This window comes from Mobula hypostoma, chromosome 20 (genome assembly GCF_963921235.1).
Source record: "Mobula hypostoma chromosome 20, sMobHyp1.1, whole genome shotgun sequence".
NCBI lineage: Eukaryota > Metazoa > Chordata > Chondrichthyes > Myliobatiformes > Myliobatidae > Mobula > Mobula hypostoma.
In genome coordinates, this window is record NC_086116.1 from 13237064 (window position 1) to 13254117 (window position 17054).

The window sequence follows — 17054 nt, forward strand, 5'->3', positions numbered from 1 at the left end:
CGAAAGAACACTCCCTAAGTGTGTTGATGTTTCGGGCAGAGACTCCTTTTCAGGATGGAAAAGCAGGGGGAAATACGCCAGAATAAAAAGGTAGGGGGAAGGAAAGGAGGATAGCTAGAAGCTGATAGATGAAACCAGGTGGATGAGAAAGGTAAGGGACTGGAGATGAAAGAATCTGATAGGAGAGGAGAGTGGAACATAGAAGAAAGGGAAGGAGGAGGGAACCCGGGGGTGATAGGCAGGTGAGAAAAGGTAAGATACCAGAGTAGGGAATAGAAAAAGAAAGGGAGGGGGGAGAGAAATTATTTTTTACTAGGAAGAGAAATTGATATTCATGTCATCAGGTTGGAGGCTACCCAGATGGAACATAAGGTGTTGCTCCTCCACTCTGAGGGTGGCCTCATCTTGGCACAAGGGGAGGCCATGGACTGACATCTCGCAAACAGGAAAGGGAATCATAACTAAAATGTTTGGCCAATCATAGCCTGACTCTATTAGCAATATTCTCTGTATCCAATCCATCCTTCTCATACCCTCTCTATAATCATTAATTAACGAGTTTTCTCACTTTCTCAGTTCTGATGAAGGGTCATCAGCCTGAAATGTTAACTCTCTTTCTCATTCCATCAATACTGCTCAAGCTGCTGTTTACTTCCAGCAATTTCTTCTTTTACCACCGATTTGAAACTCTCATCTGCCCCTCAATGACCTCTTACTGCTTTAACTTCATATTTTTCTCCAGTTCTGAGAGCACAGCACTTCTCCAATTCTCATCCCTTTTGGATCCGCAACTGTTTCCATTTGTCAACAATCTAGGCCTTAGCCTCAGTTCCCTCCCTGACATTTGGAATCTGAATCAGAATCTGGTTTATTGTCACTGATGTAAATTGTGAAATTTGTTGCTTGGTGCTAGTGGTACAGTGCAGGCAAAACAAATTATCTTAAGTTCAATAATATAAATAAATAAACAGTGCTAAAGATGAATAGTGAGGTAGTGTTTACGGGCTGTTCATAAATCTGATGGCAGAGGGGAAGAAACCTAAAACATTGAGTGTGGGTCATTTGGTTCCTCCCTGATGGTAGTAATGAGAAGAGGACATGTCCTGGATGGTAATAACGGATGCCACCTTCATGAGGTGCCACCTATGGAAGATGTTCTCAATGGTGGGAGGTTTGTGCCCGTGATGTAGCTGGCTGAGTCTACAATCATCTGCGTCAGAACCTGATACGAAGTCTCTTTTGATCCTTTGCATTGGAGCTTCCATGAATAGTGGGTCAAAAAGCCCGCACTGTGCTGTGGTGTTCTGTGTTCAATGTTCTATACCAGGCTATGATGCCAACAGTCAGGATTCCCTCCACAGTACATCTGTAGGAATTTGTCTTTGGTGACATATCATAACTCCTGAAACTACCTCCATCTTCATCTTCACCTCACTTTTCATCCCTCAGATATTCATTGGAAGGAACCTCTTTGACCGTACTCAGTCACAGACAAGAGAAAATCTGCAGATGCTGGAAATCCGAGCAACAGACACAAAATGCTGGAGGAACTCAGCAGGCCAGGCAGCGTCTATAGAAAAGAGTACAGCCGACGTTTTGGGCCGAGACCCTCCAGCAGTCCTGTCAAACCCTTCTGGCCAAAACACCAACCATACTCTTTTCTTAGATGCTGTCCGGCCTGCTGAGTTCCTCCAGCATTTTGTCTGTGTTGTGTGTGCTGCTGACTACACTCAGTTACAAATTATTATGTACCTTCTGTACCTCATAAAGTAGCCATTAGATGTGAGTTCATGTTCTTCGGCTGCTGTATTCGATCCACTTTAAGGTTCAACATGTTCTGCGCTCGGAGCTGCTCTTCTACACACTACTGTTGCAATGCTTGGTTATTTAAGTTGCTGTTGCTTTCCTGTCAGCCTGAACCATTCCCCTCTGACCTCTCTCATTAACAAGGAGTTTTCTCCCACATAACTGCTGCTCGCTGGATGTATTTTGCTTCTCACATATTCTCTGTAAACTCTAGAGAATGTTGTGTGTGAAAATCCCAGAATATCAGCAGTTTTTGAGATTCTCAAACCACTTCGTCTGGCACCAATAATCATTCCATGGTCTAAGTCATTTAGATCACATTTCCTCCCCATTCTGTTATTTGGTCTGAACTACAACTGAACCTTTTGACCACGTCTGCATGTTTTATGCATGATTGGCTGATTAGGTATTTGCTTGAATGGGCAGGTGTACAGGTGTATCTAATAAAGTAGTCACTGAATATGTGTCATTGCTCATAGGATTAAAAATTGTCGTCTTTGGTTCAATGTCAATTTCTGTGGATTTAAGCATTGTTAAAGCATTTTAGGATGCTTTCAGAATTTAAAAATGCTTCACAAATACAAAGTTGTCTTAACAATCACTCAGCTTCAAGCATGCGTTACATTAACTCAGTAAAACTGTAGACTAAATCCAATGTTAATCATTATATGATATCCAAAATTAAATACATTTCATCTCCACTCCCTGTTTACTTCATTAAGCCAGGCAACTTTGTCATTACACTGACAGGATTGTTCAACTAAAGGCATTATTCACACCAGGGATCATTGGCCTTTTATCAACAAACAGCCTACATTTCATAGAAGGCTGGCACTATTAAGAATGAGTTAATAAGATGACAGATGGCCAAATGGAAGTGTTGTTCTTTAAAGAAAGCTGGAAGTTCAAACAAAATCTGACTAAGATATTGCACTGCATAGTCCAAAGGTTAATTATGTTTTGTGATTAGTTTTCCATGAAAATTTATATTGCTGAGAATGAATGTTTATTTAATGAAACAATAACTGAAAAACTCATTCAGTCTGAGGGAAGAAAAACACATAATGTTGTGAAAATGTATCCCTTTGTATTTACTGAGCGTTTTCTGCACAGTGAGGTCTGGGCAGATGCAAAAAGGCCAATGGCAAGCAATGCATGCCTGGATGTCACTTCAACTAGACTTAGTTGCATATTTGTGCTTACGGGTTGCATGGTGCATTCCTGCTTCTTGAAACTTCAGATGCGCCTCCCAGTCCTGGAGTCTGTTGCATGGAACGTCTGGTCTCCTTTAAGCTCTGTACTTTCTCCTTGCTCGTTGGGCCCTGACTGCCATATCTGGCACAGGATTGGCTACCCAGCGAATATGAGTTACCACCAGCCACCTCCACAGCTCTGACCCATGGCAATCTGATCTCCCAAAGAATGAGCTTCCATCCACCCAGTAACCCCTCTGGCCTCTGACCTCTGACCTGTACACTGCGATCTGATTCAATGCTCATTGGTAGAGCAGGCAGAGGAAAGACCTTCACATGCTGGTTCTATTGGGCACAGTGCTTTGAGGCTTGAGCACAATTGTACTTTGCATAGAGTCATAGAGTCATAGAGTACAGAAATGACCCCTTTGGCTCAACTGGTCCATCTAGACCAAGATTCCCACCTAAGCTAGACCCATGTGCCTGTGTTTGACCCACATCCCTCTAAGCCAGGGGTTCCCCTCATAATTTTATACACCTTTATCAGATCACCCTTCATTTTCCTAGGTTCAGTGAAAGCACTCCCCTCTCTCCATAATTCAGCCTCTTGAGTCCTGGCAACATTCCTATAAATCTCCCCTGCACACTTTCTAACTTATGGACACCTTTCCCACAGCAGGGTGACTAAAGCTGAACACAGTATTCCAACTGTGGCCTCAACAACCATGACTCCACACCACATTAATGGCCCATGCCTCCAAAAATGCATTGGCCCATGTGTGTATGGATAGTTAACTGCACAACTCTCTTTAAGAAGCATTTTCCGAGACCTCTGTGCTCTACTACCATCCTACTGATTTGTAAATTTCTTTGGGAGAAAACAGAGAGTAAACAACTGAAGTTTTGACTCAAGAAACATATGCTTATGTTAATCTGCTCTGCCTTATGTTCATGTGCATTCAGCAGCAGGAAGAAATGACATGTTGTGACAGACTACCTTCCCACCCTTCCAATGTTTCTGGCAACCTCAGAACCCAATCAGAATCAGATTTATTATCACTGAAATATGTTGTGAAATTACTCTGGCAGCAGTAAAGAGAATAAACTCAGTGTTCTTTTTCTAATATCACAAAAACTGATCCACAGTCTGAAACACCAGTCACCATAGAATAATAATGCCATTCCAGTAGCATGAACATCTCCATTTTCTAACCACCTTCTTGTGCCTTCTTTTGAGTGTGTTCCTGCCACGTCACAAACATCTTAAGGATCCTTCTCTCGCCACTGACAACCAACACGGAGGCACCTTAATTAGCTCGCTGCTCTACTCTACAGGTTCGCGACTATGCAGCAAACTACTGCTCAAACACCATCTGTAACGTCGCAGACACTGCTCCTATGTTGACACTACTGGTGGTAAAGTCCCAAATGACGCCAAGGCAATGTATGGGAGTTAGATATATCTGCTGGTAGAGTAGTATTGCAACAATCACCTCACACCCAACATCAGTAATACCAAGGAATTGATTGTGGGCTCCAGGAAGAGGACATCGGGAGAACATACACTAGTCCTCACTGGGAGGTAGTTCTAAAAAGACCGAGCAGTGTTAAGGTCCTGAAAGTTAACATCTTAGGGGATCTATCCTGGGCCCAACACATTGATGCAATCACAAAGAAGGCACACCAGTGGTTCTACTTTATTACGAATCTGATGAGGTTTGGTATGTCACCGAAGACTCCTGCAAATTTCTGTGGATTATGGTGGAGACCATTCTGACTGGTTGCATCACAGCCTGATATGGAGGCTTAAATGCACAGCACTGCAAGAGGCTGCAGAGGGTTGTACACTCAACCAGCACCATCATAGGCACAACCATCCCCAGCATTGAGGACATCTTTAAAAGGCTGTACTTTAATCAGCCGGCATCCATCAGTAAGGATCTTCGTCATCCAGACATGCCCTCTTCTGGTTACTATCATCGAGCAGGAGACAGAGGAACTTGAGGACCTGCACTCAATGATTCAGACACAGCATCTTCCTTCCACCATCAGATTTCTGAATGGCCCATGAACCCATGAACACTACCTCATTATTCCTTATGTTTATTTGAAACTTATAGTACTTTTATAGCTTTGCACTGTATTTCTGCTGCCAAACAGCAAGCTTCACATCAAAGAAAGTGATAATAAACCTGATTCTGATTTTGATCTTGCTTCTCTTTCCAAGGCGAGCAAATGTTAATGATTCGCACAGATCTTGTGTAAAATGAATAAAACAGTGGAAAACCTCAGCAGCTCAGGCAGCACTTGTGAAGAGAGAACCCAGTTAAGTTTCAGGTTCATGACCGTTCTTTGATAATCATTGACTTGAATCATCAACTATAGGTCCATAGGAGCAGAATTAGGCCATTTGGTAGGTCAAGTCTGTCCCACCATTCGATCATGGCTGACTTATTATTCCTCTCAACCCCATTCTTCTGCCTTCTCCCCGTAACTGTTGACACCCTTACTAACCAAGAACCGACCAGCCTCCACTTTAAATAGATCCAGTGATCTGGCCGCCACAGTCATCTGTGGCAATTAATTCTACAGATTCACCATACATTGGTGAAAGAAATTCCTCCTTATCTCTGTTCTGAAGTGACATCCATGTATTCTGGGGCTGTTCTTCTTAGTTGTAGACTCCCCGACAGTTGGAAACATTCTCTTCATCAACTGTTTCTACAGCTACAGATATCCCCTGACCAGCTGAATATTTTCAGCATTTTGTGCTTTTATTTGCCAGCATCCACAGCTTATTTACTTCTGGGCGGATCTTGTACTGAAACTGTTTGCAATATCCAGCCTTCCAAAGTCCATCTGAAATCTGCTCTGTCTTACCGAGCAAGAGGTAACTGCGCACCTTCCTAAAATGAGCTTGGAAAAGGCAAGAGGAGGAGGATAGGGGATGTAACAGTGACTTGACTGGATATGCAGTTACAATAAGACAACTAAGTAGCAAAATGGGGTCATGCAAGTTTGTGCATGCATGATTGCTTCCTTTGCGCTCCACTTGCTGCAGAATATAAACAAGCTGATTAACCAGCAACTGGGACCTTTGCCAACCTAGAAATAAAACACATTTTCTTGTCTGCAGATCTGTTGCAGGCTCGTGCAAAGCTTGAGAGCCAATGGAACAAACTGAACTGAGTTCTCCAAATGTAAAGCACCAGTTTGCCAATTCCAGCCTGCACTCAGCACCGTATTGGCACCTAAGGATCAGAATTCACAGAACTACACTTCACTTTAGTCCCCTTTGTTACGTGACTAGTCAGCTGTGAAGCTGGTTTTCGGTTACCTAGACTTTGATTTGACAGGATGGATTTTCTAAACTGTTCTAATTTTCAAAGCTACCCCAAGCCTGCCTGTTACATTCTGCAGGCTGTGTGCTGATCTGGACTGTAGCTTATGAGCATTACATTTGCTGAAAAGCAAGATGAGAATGAAGGAGCCAGAGCAAAAGAAAAGTATTTTCATTTGCATAATCATCCACTCAATCATTTAGCATAACTGTGTCAAACTCCCAATGAAGAAACACTCCTGGGGAGGCTCTAAATTTAGGTGATAGTATCAACTGATCAGATAAATTGGGCGGTACTAAATTACCTACATTTGTTCATATCTTCCAGTAGCCTCCAAACAAGTGAAAATCAGAGGAGATATATAACAGGCAATCAATTCTCATTAGTCATTAGTGGCCAGAAGCATCACAAGCCTCATGAGCTTACTAATGTAGAGGGTTGCAAACTCAACCATTTCCGTCATAGGCACTAGTCACACCAGCACTGAGGATACCTTCAAAAGCTGATGCCTCAAAGAGGTGACATCCATCATTAGGGACCTCTATCACCCAGGACATGTTCTCTTCTTAATACTACAGGGTCAGCATCCTTTAGCCAAAATTCTTGGGGTTGGAAATGTTCAGATTTTAGATGTTTTGGGATTTTGGAATATTTGCATCTATCGAATGAGAAACGTTGTGGTTTGGAACCCAAGTCTAGAGGAGAAATCCATATACATTACATCAGAATTAGAATCAGGTTTATTATCACTGGCATGTGACGTGAAATTTGTTAACTTAGTTCAATGCGATACATAACATAGTAGAGGAAAAAATAAATAAATAAGTAAATCTTATTCGGCATACTTTATACTGTATACCTATATTGAATAAATTAAAAATCGTGCAAAAAAACCAGAAATACTATATATTTTTAAAAAGCGAGGTAGTGTCCAAGGGTTCAATGTCCATTTAGGAATCGGATGGCAGAGGGGAAGAAGCTGTTCCTGAATTGCTGAGTGTGTGCCTTCAGGCTTCTGTATCTCCTACCGGATGGTAACAGTGAGAAAACGGCATGCCCTGGGTGCTGGAGGTCCTTAATAATGGACGTTGCCTTTCTGAGACATCGCTCCTTGAAGATGTTCTGGGTACTTTGTAGGCTAGTACCCAAGATGGAGCTGACTAAATTTACAACCCTCTGTAGCTTCTTTTGGTCCTATGCAGTTGCTCCCACCGTCCCTCCTCCGTACCAGACAGTGATGCAGCCTGTCAGAATGCTCCCCGCGGTACATCCAAAGAAGTTTTTGAGTGTATTTGTTAACATACCAAATCCCTTCAAACTCCTGATAAGGTATAGCCACTGTCTTGCCTTTTTTATAGCTGCATCAGTATGTTGGGTCAGATCTTCAGAGATCTTGACATATACAGTACAATGTATACATATACCCTGAAGGTAGCTTTATACAATATTTTTTCATAGCTATCACTATCTCTACTACCCATTCGAACAGTCAGTGGATATTCAGCATTGACCTCATTCTTGACTCTGAATTTATGTGTTACCACTTGTTCATAACACATATATATATTGATGCAGCTGTTTATCATTTCATCAGTGATGATCTTGGCAAACTCATCAATGAATTACTCTGTTGCTTCATGATCAGCAGACGCTTTATCACTACAAATTATTAAAAAGTTAATGCTGTGCTTTTTCTTAAATTTCTACAACCAACCTGTTGATTGTTCACAAATGCTTTCGATTTTCAGTTCGTTATGATAGATCTTTGCTTGTTTCATGACCAGCATACCATTAAGCAACATACGTTAACAATCCACTTTTTCAATGCATGTTGAGATCTTCATTCTTCACTTCATGTAGTGTTTTCCAATTGTTTATTAACTTCTGTTCATTACATATTTGAGGTCCCTTCTCAGAATTGTTGCTGGTGCACAGAGACGTGGGAACCTCCCAGGGCCTTGTGGAATTTACCATTTATGGTGTCATGTCAGCACTTTAAAAAATTGGATTATGGAGGTTTTTGTATTTTGGAATTTTGGATAAGGGTGTTCAACCTGTACCATCAAACTGGAGGTATAGGAGCCTGAAGACACATACTCAATGTTTTAAGAACAGCTTCTTCCCTTCTGCCATCAGATTTCTGAACAGCTCATGAACCTACAAATACTACCTCACAATTCTGCACTTTTTTTGCTCGATTTATTTTTTTTTAATATATTCTTTTTGTAATTTATAATAATTTTTATGAGTGTTCGTCTGGACACTTCTTAAATTCTGTTGGTGACTCAGCTTCAAATACTCTCTCAGGCAGTGCAGACCAGATACATAGCACTCTCTGCATGAAGGAGGTCACCCTCATATCCACTTTCAATCTTTTCCCCCTTGTGCTAAACCTATATCCTCTAGTCTTATCCACTTCTGATACAGGGAGAAGTTTCCTGCAGTCCACCCTATCTATACTTCTCACAGTTTTATAGATCTCAGTTATGCCCTTATTTAACCTCCTCCACTCTATGGAGAAAAAGACCAGGCTTCTCCAGTTTCTCCTCACAACTGAACTGTTCCATCCAAGGCATCTGGAGCATCTCCACTGCACCCTATCTTATGCTTTCACCTATTCCTTGGTGACCAAAACTCCACACAGTACTCTAGCTGAGGACTGACCAAGGTTTTATTGCATTGGAGAATAACCTCTCTAATTATCTATTCAATGCCCTGACTTATGAAGATCACTATCATATGTATTTTCCTAAGATTGTTTGTCTGCATAGTGCCACCTTTAGGGATCTGTGGACCTTTACTCCGGGGTCCCTCTGCTCCTTATACTTCCACTTATGGTGTTGTCTTAACCTTGTTTATGCTCCTAAAATGCCTCTTCTCCGTGGATTGTCACCTTGTCATGGTGGAGAAGCTTGTGTGGTCCTGTGATCCCAAGAGCAATGCCATCTGGAGCTATGCTCCTGGTAGGGTCACCCATGGGGGAAGGTCGAGGGTGAGGTCCCCGACAAAGAACAATCCGACCAAGACCTCAACGGTGGAACAGTCAGATGAAGTTACTTTGTATTCAACGGCTGTGAAGGCGGATGAAGGCTGCAACAAATCCACCAGCTCCAGTCGTCGTGGTTTCCATGCAATTGGAATCAGTTGGTTGATTTGTGAAGTATCGTGTGCTTCTTGGAGTGCAACATCAAGTACATGTTAAAGAAATACACGCACAGGCATCTTCGCTCTGTGAGTCACTTCTTCAGAACGAAGACCATCATCCTCGACCTCGAAGGATAGCCACCACGACGAAAATGCCTAGTCTTGCCTTTGTCTGGATTAAACTCTCATCTCCCATTTCACAATCCATTTCATCAAAAAATTCACATTGTTTTCATTATCAGTATTGACGGTGGTAGAGATAGCTTAACGCCATCAAAGCACCTCAGCATTTCAAACATGTCTATTCATTCTCTCAATCACTAAACTCCAAGGAAACAAATAATTATATTTTCTCAAATGTCCCAACTTATCAGAACCCTATTAACTCAGGTATTGTTCTAGTAAATTGTCTTTGCGTCCTCTTGGTATTTCTTCCAAAAGTGTTGCAGTCAGAGTTGGCAGCAATAGCCCGCCATCTGAGCTTCAACTAGTGTTTTAATGTAGTTGGCCCACATTTTCAAGATATTGCTTCCATAGGGAGTTTTGATCTTTCTCATGGAACTGAGAATGAAATGCTTGAACTAATTCAGATCGCAGCACTAGTTCAGACTGGTTAATGACTCTGTCAAGAGTCCTGAGCCTATAGGAAAGCTAGGCCTTATTTCAATTTCACAAATAAAATGCAAATGCTGTATCTAACTTCTTATAGCAATGTGGCATTGCTACTAACAGTTCCCGCCTCACATCTCCCGTGACCAGGATCTCTACTTTCCTGAGATTCTCCAGCATTTTGAATGTGTGTTGCTTAAGATTTTCAGTATCTGCAGAATCTCTTGTGTTTGTGACCGGTGATATGGGTTCAGTTCCCTCCTGGTGCTCCAGTTTCCTTCCACAACCCAAACATTTGAGGATTGGTAGACTAATTACCAATCCTCACAGAAACAGGCCCTTTGGACCACCTGGTTTATGCCAGTCGGGTATGTTTGGTTCCATCTGCCTGCACCTGCTCCATACACCCTTTCATCCATGTATCTATTGAAACTTCTCTTAATTGTTACAATTGATCCTGCATCTACCTCTTCTACTGGCAGCTCATTCCATATTCATTCCATTCAGGGAGAAGTAGTTCCCACTCAGATTCCCATTAAATATGTCACCTTTCACACTAAATCTAGTTCAATTCTCAGCCAATTTGAAGGGAAAAAACTTGCATGTATTCACCCTATGTATACCCTTCCTAATTTTGTACCTCTATAAGATCTCCCCTCATTCTCCTGTGCTCTAGGGAACAAGGTTCTAAACTATTCAACCTTTCCCTACAACTTAGGTCTTCAAGTCTCAGCAAAATCCATGTAAAATTTACTCAGTACTCTTTCAAGCCTATTTATATCCTTCTTGTTGGCACTGCAGCTTGCTCCTTATGTAGGTGAGAGGTAAAATCAGGGGCGAGGTGATGGGAAGGTAACAAGACTAAAATATATTAGTGTATGTTTAGTGTAAATGGGTGCTTAATCTTCAACATGGACTGTTCTCTGAAGGTCCGAAAGATTCTTCTGATGCTGGAAATCTTGAGCAACACCCACAAAATGTTGGAGGAACTCAGTAAGTCAGACAACATCTATGGAGAGAATAAACAGTCAATATTTAGGGCTGAGACCCTTCATCAGAGCCTGGCTGAAAGATCTTTTAGAAACATAGAAAACATAGAAAATAGGTGCAGGAGTAGGCCATTCGGCCCTTCAAGCCTGCACCGCCATTTATTATGATCATGGCTGATCATCCAACTCAGAACCCCGCCCCAGCCTTCCCTCCATACCCCCTGATCCCTGTAGCCACAAGGGCCATATCTAACTCCCTCTTAAACATAGCCAATGAACTGGCCTCAACTGTTTGCTGTGGCAGAGAATTCCACAGATTCACCACTCTCTGTGTGAAGAAGTTTTTCCTAATCTCGGTCCTAAAAGGCTTCCCCTCTATCCTCAAACTGTGACCCCTCGTTCTGGACTTCCCCAACATCGGGAACAATCTTCCTGCATCTAGCCTGTCCAATCCCTTTAGGATCTTATACGTTTCAATCAGATCCCCCCTCAATCTTCTAAATTCCAACGAGTACAAGCCCAGTTCATCCAGTCTTTCTTCATATGAAAGTCCTGCCATCCCAGGAATCAATCTGGTGAACCTTCTTTGTACTCCCTCTATGGCAAAGATGTCTTTCCTCAGATTAGGGGACCAAAACTGCACACAATACTCCAGGTGTGGTCTCACCAAGGCCTTGTACAACTGCAGTAGTACCTCCCTGCTCCTGTACTCGAATCCTCTCGCTATAAATGCCAGCTATGGTTTATGAATCTATTGCCTTATGCTCACTGCTCAGGATAGGCAATATGTCTGAATGCATCAGCCCTGTGATGAATTGCAAACTGCACCTTTAGGATTGGGGAGATCACGTGATTGTGAGTACAGGTGGAATAATAAAGAGACCGCATGCCAGGAGATCTTTGTGAAGACACTACTTGGGGCTTTTTAAAAAAGCAAGGAGTTGGCCTTACCTTAAGTGATAAGCAGGACCTCCCTTCAGAGTGCTGGGTTGGGTGCTCAATGGCTGGGAAGCACAGTGGACAGTATGGCTGGGCCACCCATGCAGGGTGGAAAAAATATCACAGAAGATCCAGGGGACCTTCTTTGTCCAGTTTAACACTGGGGGCTTAGCTTTATTAGTGCCCTTCACCACTGCTAATAAGAAGAATTGATAACTTATGACTTACCAATACAATTGATGACTCACTCGTATACTCCTGATTGAACGATCTAGCAGGAATTCCACAAGTGGGCTATTAAGGTGCCATTCAAACTTTATTGCCTGTTGAAAATAAGACGGTTTTTAAAAAGTGACTTCCAGCAAATTTATCTGTCTGCATTTTCAATTATTATCTCTAACACAACACAATGTTATTAGTTTTTATGATTCTTTCTCTAAATCTTTATAATCATCATTACTGGCTTATATTTCAACCCCAGACTGAGACATTTGAGTATCTCGCCACAGGGCCAATGGGAAGGCTCATTTGCATTTGACATGCTTATATGTGGCATCTCAAGGTTTATCAAAAGCAACTATGGTCTCTTTTCAAAATGTCAGAGGAGCTCATGAATCTCAACTGAGGCGCTGCTCTGCCTAAGTCTTGAAGAAATTGCAGCAAGTTGTGAAAGCAACTGGATCCATTTTGCTAGCCAGCCTCCCTCCATTGACTCTTGCAGGTTGAGTTCGTGATAAGGAAGGTAAGTGCAATTTAACATTCATTTTGAGAGGACTAGACATAAAAGCAAAGTTTTAAAGCTCAGGCTTTATAAGGCATTGGTCAGACCTCACTTGGAATATTATGAGCAGCTTTGGGACCCTTATCTAAAAGATAATGTTTTGGCATTGCAGTGGGTTCAGAAGAGGTTCATGAGAATAATCCAGGATTGAAATGGTTAACATTTGAGGAGCGTTTGATGGCTTTGGACCAGTGGGCACAGCCACAGCCTCAGAATGACAGGATGTTCCTTTAAAACAGAGATGTGGATGAATTTTTTCAGCTAGAAGGTGGTGAATCTGTGGAATTCATTGCCGCAGACGGCTATGGAGGCCAAGTCACCAGATATACTTAAAATAGAGACTGATGGCTTCTTGATTAGTCAGGGTTGCAAGGAGAAGGCAGGAGAATGAGGTTGAGAAGAATAATAAATCACCCATGATGGAACAGTAGAGTAGACACAACAGGGCAGATGGCCTCACTTTGCTCCCATCTCTAATGGTCTTATGGACTCTGTCAACATTTCACGCTGTCTCTGGAAAGCAGCCAAAATAATCCAGGAGTCCTCTTACCTAGTTGTTCTCTTTTCTCCTTTCTCCTGTTTTGCAGAAGCTACCGAAGACTGAAGAAACAGGCTCAAGGACAGTTTTTATCCCACTGTGATCACACTCTTCAAAAGACTAATCATACAATGAAGGTGAATTCTTGATATCTCAACCTATCTTAAAATGGCCTTTGCTCTATATTTGTCAACCTGCACTGTACTTTGTAACTGAAACACGATATTTTTCATTCTACTTTTCTTTTTACCACCTCACTGCACTTATGTATGGCATGATCTTTCTGGATAGAATGCAAAATAAAAGTGTTTTGCTGTAAATCTGTACACATGACAATAATGAACCATTCCAAACCAATCCACCTCCACTGATTACTAAAACCTTTTTTTTAAGTCTGTCCTGAGCCTTTGTGGCCCATCAGGCCAGTGCTTATGCCGGTTTCTGTGGCGTGAAGCGATTGAGAGTACGAGACTCCCCTCGGATAGGACGCCAGCCTATTGCGAGGTTAACCCCCAGCATTTACCAGTACCCATTTTCAGCTGGGTGGACTGAAGCAGTGTATGGTTAAGTGCCTTGCTCAAAGACACAACACGCTGCCTTGGCCGAGACTCGAACCCAAGACCTTCAGATCGTGAGCTCAATGCCCTAACCACTTGGCCACGCGCCACACAACAAACCAATCCACCTCCACTGATCACTAAAACCTACTGGTCCCACTTCTCTACTGTGTATTTCTATAAGACCACAAGACTACAAGACATAGGAGGAAAGGTCCAGAGGTCACAGGTAGGTAGGGTCGTAAAGAGAGCTTTTGGTACATTGGCCTTTATTAGTCAAAGTATTGAGTATAAGAGCTGGAATGTTATGATGAGGCCTTGGTGAGGCTGAATCTGGAGTATCTTTCTTTTCTTTTTCAATCTTTTTATTAATTTCATAGAATGAAAACATAACATAGCAATAATACAAGTAGTAGGAGATACATTGTTACACTTAAAATGAGTGATTGTAGGACCAAATAGCATAAATTGACAAAGCTCCCAATCGTGTAGAATAACAATGAATAATACAAAGCAAAAAAAAACTGAAGAAAAATCATGAAAAAGAAAAAAAATAGAAAAAAAATAAACCCCATCCCAAAAAAAATAAACTAAATAGAATTAGTCAACTAAACTAAAAGACTTGGGCACTACTAACAACTTAAAAATGGGAAAGAAGAAAACCTTAGTGTCAACGACTCCATTCCTCTCAACCAACAGTACAGAGAAATAAAACAAGTTTGGAAATGGTCAAATTACATCAAATGAAAATGCTGAATGAATGGCCTCCAAGTTTTTTCAAATTTAATAGAAGGGTCATAAACCGCGCTTCCAATTTTTTCCAAATTCAAACACACCATAGTTTGTGAAAACCAATGAAATACAGTTGGAGGGTTAATCTCTTTCCAATTCAGCAAAATGGATCGTCTAGCCATTAGAGTAAGAAATGCAATCATCCTACGTGCTGAAGAGGTTAAATAATTTGAATCTATCATTGGTAATCCAAAAATAGCAGTAATTGGATGAGGTTGTAAGTCTATATTTAAAACCGTTGAAATAATGTCAAAAATATCTTTCCAATATTTTTCCAAGAAAGGACATGACCAAAACATGTGAGTTAAAGAAGCTATCTCGCAATGACATCTATCACATATAGGATTTATATAAGAATAATAACGAGATAGTTTATCTTTGCACATATGAGCCCTGTGCACTACTGTAAACTGTATCAACACATGTTTAGCACATATAGAGGATAAATTAACCAATTGAAGAATTTTTTCCCATTTTTCAATCGGTATAATTATCTTAAGTTCTCTTTCGCAGTCAGCTTTAATTTTATTGGAAACATCAGGACATAAATTCATAATTATATTATGTATAATTGCTACAACACTTTTCTGAGAAAGATTTAAATCTAAAATTTTTTCCAAAGTGTCCACTGGATATGAGTGTGGAAAATTAAGAGAAACCGTAATTAAAAAGTTTCTAATCTGTAAATATCTAAAAACGTGAGATCTGGGTGAGTTATATTTATTAGAAAGTTGATCCAAAGACATGAAACAATTATCCAGAAACAAATCATGAAAATGTATTATACCTTTGGTTTTCCAATCAAAGTAAGCTTGATCCATAGTGGAAGGTTGAAAAAGGAAATTAGATATAATAGGACTTGCTAAAATAAATTGATTAAACCCAAAAAATCTTCGAAATTGAAACCATATACGTAAAGTATGCTTAACTATTGGATTATTCATTTGTTTATATAATTTAGAAGAAGTAAAAGGAAGCGAAGTTCCTAAAACCGAACCCAAGGAAAACCCTTGTAATGAATTACATTCAAGATTTACCCAATGTGGAATTAAAGATACATCCAAATCTCGTAACCAAAATTTTAAATATCGAATATTAATTGCCCAATAATAGAATCTAAAATTTGGGAGGGCAAGCCCCCCCTCCTTTTTAGGTTTCTGTAAATACCTTTTACCTAACCTAGGATTTTTGTTCTGCCATATATATGAGGAAATTTTTGAGTCTACGTTATCGAAAAAAGATTTTGAGATAAAAATTGGAACCAATTGAAATACATATAGAAATTTGGACAAAATGATCATCTTAATAACATTAATCTGACCAATCAAAGACAAAGAGATTGGTGACCAGAATCTGGAGTGTTGTGTTCAGTTTTGGTCACCAAATTACAGGAAGGATATTAATAAGGTTGAAAGAGTGCAGAGAAGGTTTACAAGGATACTGCTGGGACTTGAGAAACTGAGTTACAGAGAGATGTTGAATAGGTTAGGACTTTATTCCCTGGAGCGTAGAAGATGAGGGGAGATTTGATAGAGGTATATAAAATTATGATGGGTATAGACAGAGTGAATTCAAGCAGGCTTTTTCCACTGAGGCAAGGGGAGAAAAAAACCAGAGGACATGGGTTAAGTGTGAGGGGGGAAAAGTTTAAAGGGAACATTAGTGGGGACTTCTTCACACAGAGAGTGGTGGGAGTATGGAATGAGCTGCCAGACGAGGTGGTAAATGTGGGTTCTTTCTTAACATTTAAGAATAAATTGGACAGATACATGGATGGGAGGTGTATGGAGGGATATGGTCTTTGTGCAGGTCAGTGGGACTAGGCAGAAAATAGTTAGGCACAGCCAAGAAGGGCCAAAAGGCCTGTTTCTGTGCTGTAGTTTCTATGGTTTCTAATTAGGTCATTTGGCCCGTCGACTCTGCTCTGCCATTCAATCATGGCTGATCTTCTTTTCCTTTGCTCAACCCCATTCCCCATACTTCTCCCCATAACCTTTAATGCCATGTCCAATCAAGAACCTTTCAATCTCTGCCTTAAATACTGCCAATGACCTGGCCTCCACAGCTGCCTGTGGTAACAAATTCCACATATTGACCACCTTCTGGCTAAAGAAATTTCTCCGCATCCCTGTTTTAAATGGACGCCCCTCTATCCTGAGACTGTGCACTCTTGTCCTAGATTCTCCCATGATGTGAAACGTCCTTTGCACATCTACTCTGTCTGGGCCTTTTTAAAATTTGAAAGATTTCAATGAGATACCTCTCATCCTTCTAAATTCCAGCAAGTACAGACTCAGAGACACCAAACGTTCCTTGTATGATAACCCTTTAATTCCCGGAATCGTCCTGTATGTCTGTCAGCTTT

General features: G+C 41.0%; 1 protein-coding gene across 8 annotated transcripts in view; it reads right to left on the reverse strand.

Moving 5' to 3' along the window:
• The window catches only part of LOC134359336 (phosphatidylinositol 3-kinase C2 domain-containing subunit gamma-like), a 285734-nt gene that overhangs the window by 122739 nt on the left and 145941 nt on the right, over nt 1–17054 (reverse strand). For all 8 annotated transcript variants that reach the window (XR_010021088.1, XM_063072428.1, XM_063072427.1 and 5 more), the window contains exon 18: nt 12250–12344. Coding sequence is in view for 7 of the 8 variants with exons in the window: in XM_063072428.1 (XP_062928498.1) it covers nt 12250–12344 (95 nt within the window). In the remaining variant the exon portion in view is untranslated. The remainder of the gene's footprint in view (nt 1–12249; nt 12345–17054) is intronic.